The sequence below is a fragment of the Dermacentor albipictus genome, chromosome 7 (assembly GCF_038994185.2).
Source record: "Dermacentor albipictus isolate Rhodes 1998 colony chromosome 7, USDA_Dalb.pri_finalv2, whole genome shotgun sequence".
NCBI lineage: Eukaryota > Metazoa > Arthropoda > Arachnida > Ixodida > Ixodidae > Dermacentor > Dermacentor albipictus.
The window spans coordinates 100,224,126-100,238,075 of record NC_091827.1 but is presented as its reverse complement, the minus strand read 5'-3'; the positions used below and the strand labels follow the sequence as shown (position 1 = coordinate 100,238,075).

The following is a 13,950-nucleotide window of genomic DNA, read 5'->3' as shown; positions in this document are numbered from 1 at the left end:
CGCTTACCATTAACCGAAGCTAGGGGCACATATTTCCATTTTGGAATGGTCGATGAGCCCACGCACTGTGGAATTCAAGAATGCTCACCGATCAGAATCTTTGAAAGTTCAGTACCGAAAACCTGGAATTTTTGTGCGAGATAGATTGAAGTTTCGAACTAACTCTGTCTGCACCCTGTTTACTGGGGACGTTGTGAGATATTATATGAACGTCCAAAATGCGCCCCGAATTCCATGTCATATAGTTGTGCACGGGCAATAAACTTTCTCGATGGTGTAGGCTAAGTACATGAAGTGAGAGCACAGGGACGCCAAGTCATATTCAAATGTATCAGCGTGTAGAACATTTGAGGCCCTCCTAACAGCGACGTTCTTATCGGCGGCAGAGGGTTGGTCGCAAACAAAAATGTGGGGTTTTGCGTGCCAAAACCACAAGCTGAATATGAGGCACGCCGTAGTAGCGGACTTCGGGATAATTTTCGACCACCTCGGATTCTTTACCGTGCACCTAAATTTAAGTACACAGGCGTTTTCCCATTTCGCCCCTGTTAACATGCGGCCGCCGTGGCAGGGATTCCACCCCGTGACCTCGTGATTCGCAGTCCAACACCAGAGCCGCTAAACAACAACGGCGGGTTTTGTCGCGCCGTTGTACTCGGTTGGCCTTCAGCCAAGTGCCTCGCGGGTGATAGCATTGTAAACACATCAACGCTATGTCAAAACACAGAAAAAGGCAGTTGCGCCGTTGAAAGTTCAATATTGGCACCAAGATTGAAAAGGCAATTACAGGCACACTCAAAACGTCGTCAAAATCTTTGTAAACCCGTAGCTCGCGCTTATACGTTAAATAGGCACGACAACGACGTAAGGGAAAGATTGGCATTTTGCCTAAAGCTGCCAAATTGTCTTACATTTATTTTTTCTCGATATTGTTGGCAGTGGTTGTTTTGACGCCATTCGTTCAAAAACATGACTATGCTAATCTTCTAGTCAATGCGCAGTGCGAAACAATGGCAAAGCTGCGAGTCCGAAACAAATTTTTCATTGGGTGAAGTTGGGTGTAGAAAAAAAAAATTAAAACGTTGCAGCCAAGCCCAACGGTAGCGGTGAAAGCAGTTGTCAGTGACCAAAATGTGATCTATGTTTCGAGTCCACCTACTCTTTATGCATTACTCGGGTGACCACTATTCGGGTGACGCACGCAGTTTCGTGAGACAGGATATCTTATGGATTGTCATGCGATCGATACTTGGGCGAGCCTTTCCTGGGAATTTTCTGGCAATCTTGGACGTTTTATTTGCGCTTTATTTAAACTTTTCTGCATTGATGAAATTCGTATTTCTCTCTGACCACATGCTCCTTTGAACTCTATGTTTGATTTAATCACTTAGATATGAGTTTTTTCGCTAAGATCTTTTGTTGAGAGTGTGTGCACAACCCATGTTACTCGTCTAACCCCCGTATTCAGAAATGCAACTTAAGTTGAAGCCCGTGCTTGACTTGATCCGAGTGACGCCTATCGGGAACGCGCCGAAGGAAACGCAGTGAGCGTCTTTGGGCACGTTAACGCCAGGCGTCATCTAAATCAAGTCAAGCATATGCTTCGACTTAAGTTGCTTTTCTGCATATGGGGGTAAGTCTACGTCCTTTGGGGCCGCGACAAAAGCATAATTTATTGGACTCGAGTACACACTGTGGTGCCATTTGCTGCAATCTCTCCTTGTCTTATTGTCCTAGAAAGCGACATCACGCGATACCGGTTGTCAAGTGTTAGGCATCTCCCGTGGTTGAGGTACGCTTAAGTACGAATGTTTATGTTTTAAGCGTTGTATGTGGGGCGTCTTCGCTTCGAAACAGCCTAGCACATACATTCTATTGTGGAATTTAGGGCAGCAAAAGATTTTAGCGAGCGAGCAACCTGATGCTCTCATAGGGGCTATTCAGTTTGCATGATCTTTCATAAAAGTAGCTGTAGGCACTTTTGTCGCAATGACAGTACTGTTCAGAACAATCGTGGCGGGAAGTTTGGCTTGCCACTTCTGCAGAATTATCGCGGGATTATGATTGGTCAACGGTCTATTATAATACCAAGAACTTGAACCGCCTATATTTTTGTTTCTTGAATCAGTGCTGCCTCCATATGCGCGCAAGCAAGTGGCATGCATCTACGTGCGGGGTATTTCACTGATGTCATGTCAAGCCAGCACGATGAAAGTGATGTGTGTATCGCTCGCTCGACTCTGACGCCCATCATGTTTCTTTTCAGTTATATTATCCGCCAGTGATCTCGTGGCCGCTTTGTTTTAGGTACGTGCGAAAACGCCGCGGCTCCGTAGAGTACGCCCGGCATTGCGGCACCGAGCAGCAAACATTGCTATAGAAGAAGGCAACTGAATTGCGGCCTTGGGAAATAAACAGTTTATCTACAAACCTACATTCAAGGCTTCAATCACCCAGCCAAAAAGCTGTGGCAAAGTCACCTGATGTCACTTTGTGCATCAGAGCGCTGGTCTCTCAAGTGGTGGTCCTCGAGTCCAATAGAATCGGCGACAACACTCATGAAAGTTCAAGAACTTGAAGGCGCGACTTGCGCCGAGTGATATTTTTGAAGCAGTTCTTAGTCAGCGAAAAACGGTCACCAGAAAACGATAAATAAGTACCCGTGTCTATATATAGAGAGCAGCTCACAGTGCAATTTATTTACCTACGATCAAGAAATGTGGTTGCTACTCGCTACTAATTAAAGTACATTTTATTGATTGATTTATTTGCCGAGGCATATACGCCAGTTCATGTTGAAAACCAACATAGAAGGCGCCGTAGTCGCGCACTTGAAAGTTTAATGATCTGTGGTTATTTTATCTGCGCCTAATACACAGCAAAGAAATGTTTTTGTGCACTGTACGTTAACAGAAAGCGGCAGCTGCGGCCAAGAACTGAATGCGGGAACTCGTGTAGTGCAGAGAAACGCCACGTCTTGCAATCCTCTGCGGTAGGCTTAGAGATTTCACCAGACACATACAAGCCTCGACATCCACTTTAGAAGCTTTCATACAGCAATTATCCGTAATTGTGATAGGGACAGCTTGTTTGCTTTCATCGAGAAAGAGTTTAGTATTCTGTATACAGTGAAGCACTCTAGAGTGCTACCACATTTTCGCAACATCATTGCAGGCACTATTGTTTTCATTGTTTGGGACGCATCTGCTTAATTAATGAATCATTCTTTCATAACTCAGCTGGCATTTATCCTACTTCCATGTTTCTCGCAACTACAATGAACTCATGCGCAAACTTAGACCACCCGAAGCAGACACTCTTCCTATCGTCAATTCCCTGTGAAATATTAGAGGTATCACCCAATAAACTGAGGCATGCCGCTAGTTTTATCTCCAGCCGTCGTTTCTCAGGGTTACCTTGGAAAGCCTGATCTCAGCTACTGAGTTTCAGTTTCTTCACAGCGGTATTCTTGCATATTCGTGGTCGTGTAGAGCAGAAGTAGAAACGTGGGCGTCTAATCTGAATGTCGTAAGTTCGAATCCCCCTGCAGCCGACTACAGTTTCAGGTGGAAGTGGTGCCTGACACCGGCAAAAAGATACTTGCCGGGAGCCAGACAGGCTATCATAGACTAGTCCGCGTGCTAACAAATCATAAAGGCACACTAAACTTCAACAAAGACACTCCCTCACCAGAAGAGGAATGCTCCTCCCTGGTACAGAATTCGGCCACTACACTTCCTGCATGAGTCCTGGGGCCCTCATTCCACACTTGCAGCGTAGTATACCTGACCAACAACATGGTGTTCAGACATGCGACGCGGCAGAAAATGTTAAAAATCGCTGGATTCGCCCAGGTCACCACCGGAAAGTGAACGTGGCAACATCTAAAACGCGGACCCGCTGGAGGGAGGCTAGTATAGCAGGGTTCTTTGAAGAACTATCAGGCAATGCCTGGGATATTGTTGGCCTTAGTGAGGTTAGAAGAACTGATGAGGCTTATACAGTGCTGACTAACGGCCACGTCTTCTGATACAAAGGTCTTACAGGTAAGAGAAAACAAGGGGTAGGATTTTGAATGCATAATGACATAGCAGGCGACATTGTGAATTCTGCAGCATTAATGAGAGGGTAGCAGTGGTAATCAAGCTGAATAAGAACATAGAATAAAGATAGTACAAACGAATTCTCTAACTCCCAGTCATGATGAAGATGATGAAGTAGATTAGTTTGACCAAGATGTTGAATCAGCAATGAGAAAGGTGCAAACTCAGTATGCTGTAGACATGGCGGACTTCAATGTAGAAATGGTGAGAAAGCAGGCTGGGCAGCAAGCAATTAGCAACGACGGCATCGACTCGAGGAACACTAGAGGAGAGATGTTGTTAGAATTCACGGAAAAGAATAGAATCCCAATGCTGAATGCGTTCTTCAAGAAACGCAGTAACAGAAAGTGGACCTGGAAAAGCGGTAATGGTGAAACAAGAAGTGAAATAGATTTCCTACTCTTTGCCGATCCCAGCATGGTGCAAGATTTAGAAATCTCAGGTAGGGTAAAGGGCAGTGACCGTAGGTTAGCGAGGTATAGGATTCCTTCCTACTTGAAGAGAGAAAGTAAAATAAGTCAAGAAAAAACTGACCAACCTGAACAAAGTAAGGGTAAAAACAGACGTATTCTGGCTTGGGCTCGCAAACAAGTACACAGGTTTAGAACTGGAAGGTTTATTTACTTTATTGATTTACAGAATACCTGCATACCTACAAGAGAAGATAACATAGAACTAATGAATGAAACGGAAACTAGGCCGATTCCAAAAGCAGAAATTGAAGTGGGAAGTAAGACAGCAAGGCAACCGGTAAATACGCTCTTCCAAGTAACAAATAGCCTAAAAAAGCAGTGACAAAGCATTAAAGTATCAACTCAGAAGGTCAGTTAGAATTCACTGAACTGTGAAAAGCGACCAACAAGAAGAACCTAAGGGATGTTATAACGTGGGAGAGATTGACGAAGCAGTAAAAGATGGCCGCAGCATGAAATCAGTCAGAAGGAAATTTGCCATACGGCAAGTTAAGACCCATGCACGGAATGTAGGCAGGGTAATCTCATCAGTAATTTAGTTGATACAGAAAAATCAGCCGCAGAATTGTGTACCGAGCTGTACAATACCCAGAGCAGTCGCGCTACCTTCATTCGAAGTGCTGGTGAACAAGATACAGAGGGTCCTTCTATAACTAGCCATGAATTTGGAAAGGCCTTCCACTACATGACTCGCGTATGCCTTACACACGACCCGGAAGAGAGCGGCAGGAGAATATAGTCTAAAAGCCGATTTAATGAAAGATGCAGGAGATATCATGCTTAAAGAGCTTGAGGCCCTTTACAGGCAATGCCTCTCATCTTTAAGTGTATCAAGGAGCTGAAAGAAAGCCAACATTAAACTAATCCATGAGAAGGGAAACGGTAAGTAATCGAAGAATTAGGGGCCCATTAGGTCTCTTTCCGCATTGTACCAAATATTCACCAATATAATTTCCAATAGACTCAGGGCAACAGTTGACTTTCACCAACCAAGAGAAGAGACTGGCTTCAGGAAGGGATACTCCACAATGGATAACATCCCTGTCATCAATCGGGTAGCGGAGAAATCTGAGGAGCACGATCAACCTCACTGAATGGCTTTCGTCAATTATGAAAGGCATTTGATTAAGTAGAGATACCAGCAGTCAAAGAGGCATTACGTAATCAAGGAGTACAGGAGAAATGCGGGAATATGTACAAAGATTCCACAGCTACCTTGGATTTCGACAAGAAACCCACGAAGTTACCTATCAAGCAAGAAGTCAAGAGGAGATGCAATCTATCCGATGCTAATCACTGCATTCTTAGAAGTAGCCAAGCTTTTAGACTGTGTAGGCTCCCGACTAAGAATCCAAGGCGAATATCTCAACAAGCTTCGGCTTGCAGATGACATTGTCCTGTTAGGCAACACAGGGGGAAAATTACTTCTACCGTATTTACTCGATTCTAAGCACCCCCTTTTTTTCACGATCGCGATGCCCAAAGTGAGGGGGGGGGGGTGCTTACATTCGAAAAATCTAGGATGACCCCCCCCTCCCTCTTTTCGCTGCGACATCACGGCGAGACAGGTGCGAGAAATAACATTTTATTTTGCAAACATTCAAAAGAAAAATCGGTGCACACAGTGAACCCACCGCTTGTGTCGGATGCTCAGTTACTATCACTGCCACTCGAGTTCGTCGCACCGCTTGAACCGCCGCTCTCGGTATCCCATAGCAGGTCGTCTACCGTTCCGTTCCGGTTTGTGATCGAGCAGTTCCTAAACGATTTGACTCCAACGTCCACTTGGACCCGCCTCCAAGTGTCCGAAATACACTTTGCGATGGTTGATGGGTGCGTTTTCTGTAGCTTTCGCCGTATAGCCGCACAGTCCGGCTGTACGGCGTGCTCGCGCTGCTGACGCCGTGCCACCTCGGGACTACGACGGCTCCGGCTCGATGACAAGAGTGAGCAAGCAAGCTTGTCGGCCTTGGCTACGCACGCTTCCTAACAAATAGGGGGGGGGGGGGGGAGGGGGCTTAGATTCGCATGCAAACTTTTTCCCCAATTTTTTCGCGAAACTTAAGGGGGGGGGGGTGCTTAGAATCGGGGGGTGCTTAGAATCGCGAAAATACGGTAATGATTAAGGACCTTAACCCAGAAAGTGTAAGAGTGGGGAGAGAGAGCGTAAACTTTATTTTCAAATCAATAAGATTTCAGTCCGGCGTCTTTTTAGTGGGTCTAGCTGGGCACCCACCGCGGACGCGGTTCCGAGAACTTGTCACGAAGCGGCTTCCTCGGCTCGTTGGACGGCCCAGAGTTGTGCTATCAGGTTCGAGCTCAGCAATGCGGTCTTTCAGCGCGAGCAGAGGCTGTTGGTGGAAGAGACGGAGGGGTCGGCACTGCCCGACTTGTTTGTTAACTTCTGACACTCCCATAACATGTGATTAATTGTGGCAACCTCGCCACACGATGTGCATCTGTTTGTAGTGTACAAGTCTGGATATATGGCGTGCATGAGTCTGGGGTTCCTGTAAGAGTCTGTTTGCAACTGTCGGAAGTGTAGTGCTTGCACCCTGTCTAACCTAGCGTGAGGGAATCGGTATACGCGTCTTTGTAACTGATAGTATGTCGTGATGTCGTGGAACCTGATCAAAATGATCCCACTACGCCGATACGTTTGCAGTACCCTGCGGGGGCTCTTCCCCCGATGATGCTCGGTGAGTGAGGCGTCTAGCAACGCGGTGAGCCGGTTCGTTGCGGGTTCTCAATGCAGTGGTGCCGGGATCCGTAGCAAGTGCCTTCGGTTATCGAAGTCGGCCTCTCACTGGTGTGTGGGATGTCGCTGGAGTATGTGATACACCTCTTGCGAGATGCGCCCATTTGGAAAATTGCGAATTGCCGTTTGCGAATCGCAGATCACGTATGGCACTTTGGTTTGTGTGAGGGCCAGTGCTATGGCCGCTTCCTCTGCCGCTTCGGCATGCGCTGTGTTCACAGTGACGCTCGTGAGGTGGTTGCCTCGGTGGCTAGTAACTGCCGCCACGGAACTCTTCCTGTCTCGATAGCGGGCTGCGTCGGTGACGACCACTTCTTCATTGTTGGAGTAACTTTGGTCCATGCGTTGTACCCTGGCTTTACGTCTCCTTGTGTGGTGTTGGGGGTTCATGTTGCGTGGCAATGGGGGTACGTATAATTGCTCGCGTATGGTTCTTGGAATTTCTACTTTGATGCCGCGCTGCATGTGGTACGTGACGCCGAGCTTTTCGAGCACGTGTCTGCCCGGGCGGGTCTAGGATAGGCGCTATGCATAAGACAAGTATAACGTTCAATAGCCTCTAAAGGGAAGAAGAATTCAGGATCGCTAGTCGAGCTCTAGAGTCTGTACAGGAATAGGTTTACTTAGGTCAATTACTGATAGGGGCCCTGGTGGCGAGAAGAAAATATACCTGGAGTACATACGTCAGCGATTACGAAATCCAAACTGGAAGCTTACCACTGTTGGTGATAAAAGAAAAGTGTGCAATCATTGCATTCTACCGGTGTTAACGTATGGGCCACAAACTTGGAGGCTAACAAATTCGAGAACAAGTTAAGGACCGCGCAAAGCGTGATGGGACGAAGAATGTTACGCGTAAAATTAAGAGACATGAAGAGAGCGGTTTGAACGAGAAAGCAAACAGGCATAACCAATATTCTAGTTGGTATTAAGAGAAAGAAATGGATATGGCCAGGCCTGTAATGCTTAGGGTAGATAAGCGGTGGGCCATTAAGTTACAGAATGGGCGCCAATGGAAGGGAAGCGAAGTCGAGGATGGCAGAAAACTATGGGTGGGATGATGAAATTACAAATATTTCATTCGCAAGTTGGAATCAGCTTGCGCAAGACAAGGGTTATGGAGACTGCAGACAGAGGCCTTTGTGCTGCAGTGGACATAAAGATGGGCTGACGATGATCTTCACATGCTTGCGACCGGACTATTTTTCTACCTTACTTGAGGCTGCGTAGGTCTTTCACTGCCAACTCGATGCAAATGATCAACGGCACCACCTCCTTGAAACCCAACAAACCTTGTTTATCATCATCATCATCAACCTGTTCTATATTGACTGCTGGACGAAGGCCTCTCCCTGCGTTCTCCAATTACCCTTGTCCTGCGACAACCGATACCAAATAGCGCCCACGAATTTCCTAATTTCATCGCTTCACCTAGTCTTCTCTCCTCCTCGATCGCGTTTTTCTTCTCTTGGTACCCATTCTGTAATCAAAATGGTTCAACGTTTCACTAACTGGCACAATACATGACCTGCCCAGCTCAATTTTTTTCTCTTGATGTCAATTAGAATATTGTCTATACCCGTTTGCTCTCTGATCCAAACCGCTATCTGTCTCGTTAATGTTGTGCCTAACAATGTTCGTTCTATCACTCTTTGCACGGTCCTTAAGTTGTTCTCAAGCTTCATTGTCAGTCTCCAAGTCTCTTCCCCATATGTCAGCACTGGTAAAATGCACTGATTGTACACCTTTCTTTTCAATTATAATGGTAAGCTTCCCGTCTGGAGCTGGCAATGTATGCCGTATGGGATCCAACCCCTTTTTATCCTTCTGTGAATTCCCTTCTCATGATCAGGGTTCCCTGTGATTAATTGACCTAGGTAAACGTGCTCCTTCACGGACTCTAGATACCTACTGGTGATCCTCAACTCTTGATCCTTTGCCTGGCTATTTATCAATATCTTTGTCTTCTGAATATTAATCTTCAACCACACTCTATCTGTTAAGGTCCTCAATCATTTGTAATTCGTCTGCATTGTTGCTGAAAAGAACAATGTCATCGGCAAACCGAAGGTTGCTGAGATATTCACCGTCGATGTTTAATCCTAAGCCTTCCCAGTTTAATAGCTTGGATACTTCTTCTAAGCACGCAGTGAATAGCATTGGAGAGATTGTCTCCCTGTCTACCCCTTTCTTTATAGGTATCTTCTTGCTTTTCTTGTTTAGGATTAAGGTAGCGGTAGGACCTCTGTAGATATTTTCGAAGGTATTGACGTAAGCGTTTTGTACTCCTTGATTACTTAATGCCCCTATGACTCTTGGTATCTCTGCTGAATCAAATGCCCTTTCATAATCTATGAAAGCTATATAGGGAGGCTTATTATACTCTGCGGATGTATCGATAACCTGAATAATGACATAGACGTGATCCATTGTAGAGTATTCCTTCCTGAAACCAGCCTGTTCCCTTGGGTGACTAAAGTACAGTGTTGCCTTTATTCTGTTGGAGATTATTTTGGTAAATATTTTACATAATACTGGGAGTAAGCTAATGGGCCTATAATTTTTGAATCCTTTAATGTCTACCTTTCTTGTGGATTAGTATAACGTTTGCATCCTTCCAACTTTCTGGGACCCTTGCAGTCGATAGACACTTCGTATAAAGAAGCACCAGTTTTCCAACATTATGTCTCCTCCATCTTTGATTAACCTGACTGTTAGTCCATCTTCTCCTGCAGCTATTTCTCGTTTCGTGTCTTCCAAGGCCCTTCTGACCTCATCGCTTGTTATAGGAGGAGTTCCTGTATCCTGTTCATTACTGTTTCTGATTGAGGTACCCTGACTCCTCTGGGTACTGTACAGGTCAGTATAGAATTCTTCCGCTGCACTTATTATATCTTCGAGATTGCTGATTATATTACCCTGCTTATCTTTCAGTGTATACATCTTGGTTTGTCCTATGCCAAGCATCCTTCTCACTGATTTCCGGCTGCATCCATTTTTACCGCTTATTCAGTATTTCTCACGTTATGATTGCGAATATCAGTTATTTTCCCCTTGTTGATCGGTTTTGACAGTTCCGCGAAATCTATCCTACCTCTTGAATTGGACACTTTCATTTTTTGTCGCTTCTTTATTAGGTCCTTTTTTACTTGGGATAGCTTGCCTACTGGTTGCCTTGGTGTCTTGCCTCCCAATTCAATTGCTGCCTCTGAAGCCATCCTAGTTACGATTTCATTCTTTATCTCTATGTCATCATCATCTCTCTGTTCAAGGCTGCATATTTGTTTGCAAGTATCAGCCTGAATTTGTCTGCTTTTACCCTTACTGCCTCCTACGTTGACCTGTTTCTTCTTGACCTATTTAGCGCTTTCTCTCTTCAAATTGAGTTGAATCCTAGCCCTCACTAACCAATAATCACTGCACTTTAGCCTACTTATAACTTCTACATCCTGCACTATGCTGGGATCAGCAGAAAGTATCAAGTCAATTTCATTTCTTGTTTCACCATCAGGGATTTGCCAGGTCCACTTTCTGTTGCTAAGCTTCCTGAAAAAGGTGTTCATTTTTGGAAGCTTATTCCTTTTCGCGAATTCTACCAGCATCTCTTCTCTAGCGCTCGTAGATTCGACGCCGTAGTCGCCAACTGCTTGTTCGCCAGCCTGCTTTTCCCCACTTTTTCGTTGAAGCCGCCCAGTACTACGGTATACTAAGTTTGCACTTTTCTCATCGCTAATTCAACAACTTCAAAAAACTGATCTACTTCCTCATCATCGTGACTGGATGTTGGAGCGTAGGCTTATTGGTTTGCATATATATATATATATATACATATATATATATATATATATATATATATGTTAAGTTTATAGGTGTTTATAGATAGCTGCTAAAGCAACTGCTCATGCCGGTAAAGCCAAGGCAAAGAACCACTTGTTCCAGAGTCTTGCCTTTGTATTAAACGTTTCAATGGCAGCATGGGCGACAGCTAAAGATTGGGGAGCAAAACTCGGATAGTCAACAGACAAGCCGCAAATGGGAAAAAGTTTCCCTTCCTCGAGTTAGCGCACTTTTCCACTGTTTGCTACAAGGTTCATCCTAAACATGGTCTCTCAAACTACTGCGCATCAAAACTTTCACCTTTCCTTTTCTAGTGAAAGCAAAATGTTGGACATATAACGCACAGCGTTACTTATTTTAATCATAAATCACCACATATTTGTTCAGACGTAAACGCAAAGGCTTGCGTGCATTTTTCTATCCCCATGAGTGTACAGCCTGTACCAGAATAAGTAACAACCAATGGGCTGTTGTCAGTAATGGCGTTTTAAACTTTGCTAGTATAACAAATCGTTATTTGACTAACTCAAGGTACATTACGTTAGGTAGATTCCTGTCACGTATCGTTTCCGCTAGTTCAGTAAAGGTGAATGAAAGCGAAGAATGATTGCTTTCTTTTTTCTTTCGTTCATACCACCTACTACAGCGTTTAATTATACACCAAGAAATAGCATCTACTGCTAAAAAAATTTTGCCACAAGCAATCACATACACAATGGCGCGATAATAAAATTACGAGATATCCAACCACTTACATTCGCAATCTAGAGTTCTGTGAGAGACATTAAAGCGCCGTGGACTGATTATAAATGCGAGCCGATCCGAAAAACAGTGCAGACTAAAGGTTCGAGTTTTTACGCCAGAAAAATTGCGCGTAACTTGCACGTTACGCACGCACCCTATGTCTCGCATAACTAATCGGCTTTTTCACGAGAGAAGTACGTGTGCGATTGGTGTCCAATAAGATACTGTTTATGTTAGAGAGGCATTGAGGATTACTTTGTAACAAGCACTTGTGCTGCGTCATTGCAGCAATGAGGAACGAGTGCTTCCACGTATTCCTGCAGAAATGACTTGCAGGTTGTACTTATCGAACACTGGTCAGACTGCGTCCCCAAGCGCGTTTAACGCCGAAACGGCCTATTATTAGACAACACAGACGCCTCCAGTCAACCTAGTCAACGCGGTTGGCTCTGCACGCTGTTTTTATTTTTCTCTATCATGAAAACTCTTGGAAATTGTGCACAGAGTTGTTCTCTCGTATCCAACTTTGAGAGTCAATCTGATCCACCGCTTTATAGGTTGAACACTCACTAAGGTACATTGACACGCGTCGAAATCTGTCCTACGTGATGAAAACCCCTTAGGAGTAAATTACTCTGATGGTTCGTTAGTGCTCAAGAAACGTTGTTATGAGTTGACCATCAAAACACTGATGCACAAAATTTTATCAGTTATTAGTGCAGTAAAGTATTGCTAAAAACAACGAAGCAATCCTGGAATAATGATTGAAACATCGTGCTGCTGTTCTCGAAGCCAGATGTTCCACCTGACCGTTGGCCATGCATTTTGTTTTATTGAAGAGGTCTGAAACGATGCGAGAAAGGAGCTCACCTTCTTACCTTTTACCGCAAATTGCCCGATTCGATGGAGGACTGTTTCGCATTTGAAGAACACTACGTTTGAGGGCACAAACGTAGAAGGGTTTGTCCACTTAAAGCCTCGAAGCACTAAATGTTGCATGTGCGAAATCCAGGAAGTCATGGTAATCCTTTCTGGCAGGCTATTACATCATGCGTATAGAGGTTGCAGGCGCAAAAGGTGACGTAGACGTGTCTGAGATCAGGCAGGTGGATGTTTATTCTGCCATTTCCTTGGGAAGTTTCGCGTTGTCAGGAATAAAAGGTGGAATCCTACGTATCCATGTACCACGTGGTCTCCTGGACTCCCGACAGAGGTCGTTAGTGCGCCGCCACCACTGCCACCGACGTCTGTCATCGGCTACTGACACTGTGCCGTTGATCACGAACTTCCGAATGCGACTGATAATGTGCGTAGGGCATTCTCGCAAAGGAAAGTGGCCCGCTCCCTCGTAGTAAATTACCGCTGAGTTCTTTAGCCACTCCTGGTTGTACAATGCGACGCGCGTCATGATAAACTCATCTTTTTCTCCCCATAGGATGAGTGTGGAGACGTTGATCTTGCGGTAGGGTATATTGCTGAGCTGGCTGCTCTCGTTGTTGAAGGCACGATAGTAGTTGATGGTACCAGTCAGTGCTCCTGCGTGTAGGACAAAAGTGAAAAAAAAAAGAAGTCTTATTCAGACGATAATGCTATTTGTCCAGACGCAACATGGTCTGTTTTAATGCACGCCATGTTAATGTTAATGGCAAGGTTAATTTATTAAACGCTGAAAACGCCGCGACGAGACAGGTACCCTAGCCTGTGATAATGAGGCCTATAGGTGAGGAAACCCTGGGATAGTGAACGGCGGTGTTAAACACGGGTAAGGCCAAGGCAGTTCGGGAAGTGGGGGGAGGGGGGTGGGGGGTGGATCGTTGGCTTACTCGTTGCTTCATGAAACCAGATGTCATGTACAACCTAGTGTCATGGTGTCGGCGCCTTGTTGCATGTTTTATTGCTATTTATGCTTGATAACGTGCAGGTACACGTAAACATATGTAGCGTAGCAGGTTGTGGATAACTAACCATGAAGCTAGATTTGGAGATTTCATTATAGTTGCGTGTGCGGTTAGAAATTGGCGACGTTCCAGGTAAA

The 13,950-nt window shown here is 45.0% G+C and overlaps 1 protein-coding gene and 1 long non-coding RNA gene across 7 annotated transcripts in view; one reads left to right on the top strand and one right to left on the bottom strand.

Annotated features, from left to right (window-relative positions):
• Positions 1–13,950, top strand: part of LOC139048103 (uncharacterized) — a 159,267-nt gene that overhangs the window by 44,978 nt on the left and 100,339 nt on the right. The gene's annotated exons all lie outside the window — the stretch shown is intronic.
• Positions 12,748–13,950, bottom strand: part of LOC135917229 (AB hydrolase superfamily protein YfhM-like) — a 105,106-nt gene continuing 103,903 nt past the window's right edge. For 3 of the 6 annotated variants that reach the window (XM_065450768.2, XM_065450766.2, XM_065450769.2), the window contains one exon: positions 12,757–13,451. In XM_065450768.2, coding sequence (XP_065306840.1) covers positions 13,030–13,451 — 422 coding nt within the window. In that variant the 3' untranslated portion in view covers positions 12,757–13,029. Of the gene's footprint in view, positions 13,452–13,950 lie in introns of all 6 variants that reach the window. The other 3 variants (XM_070522547.1, XM_070522548.1, XM_070522546.1) reach the window with 2 other exon arrangements.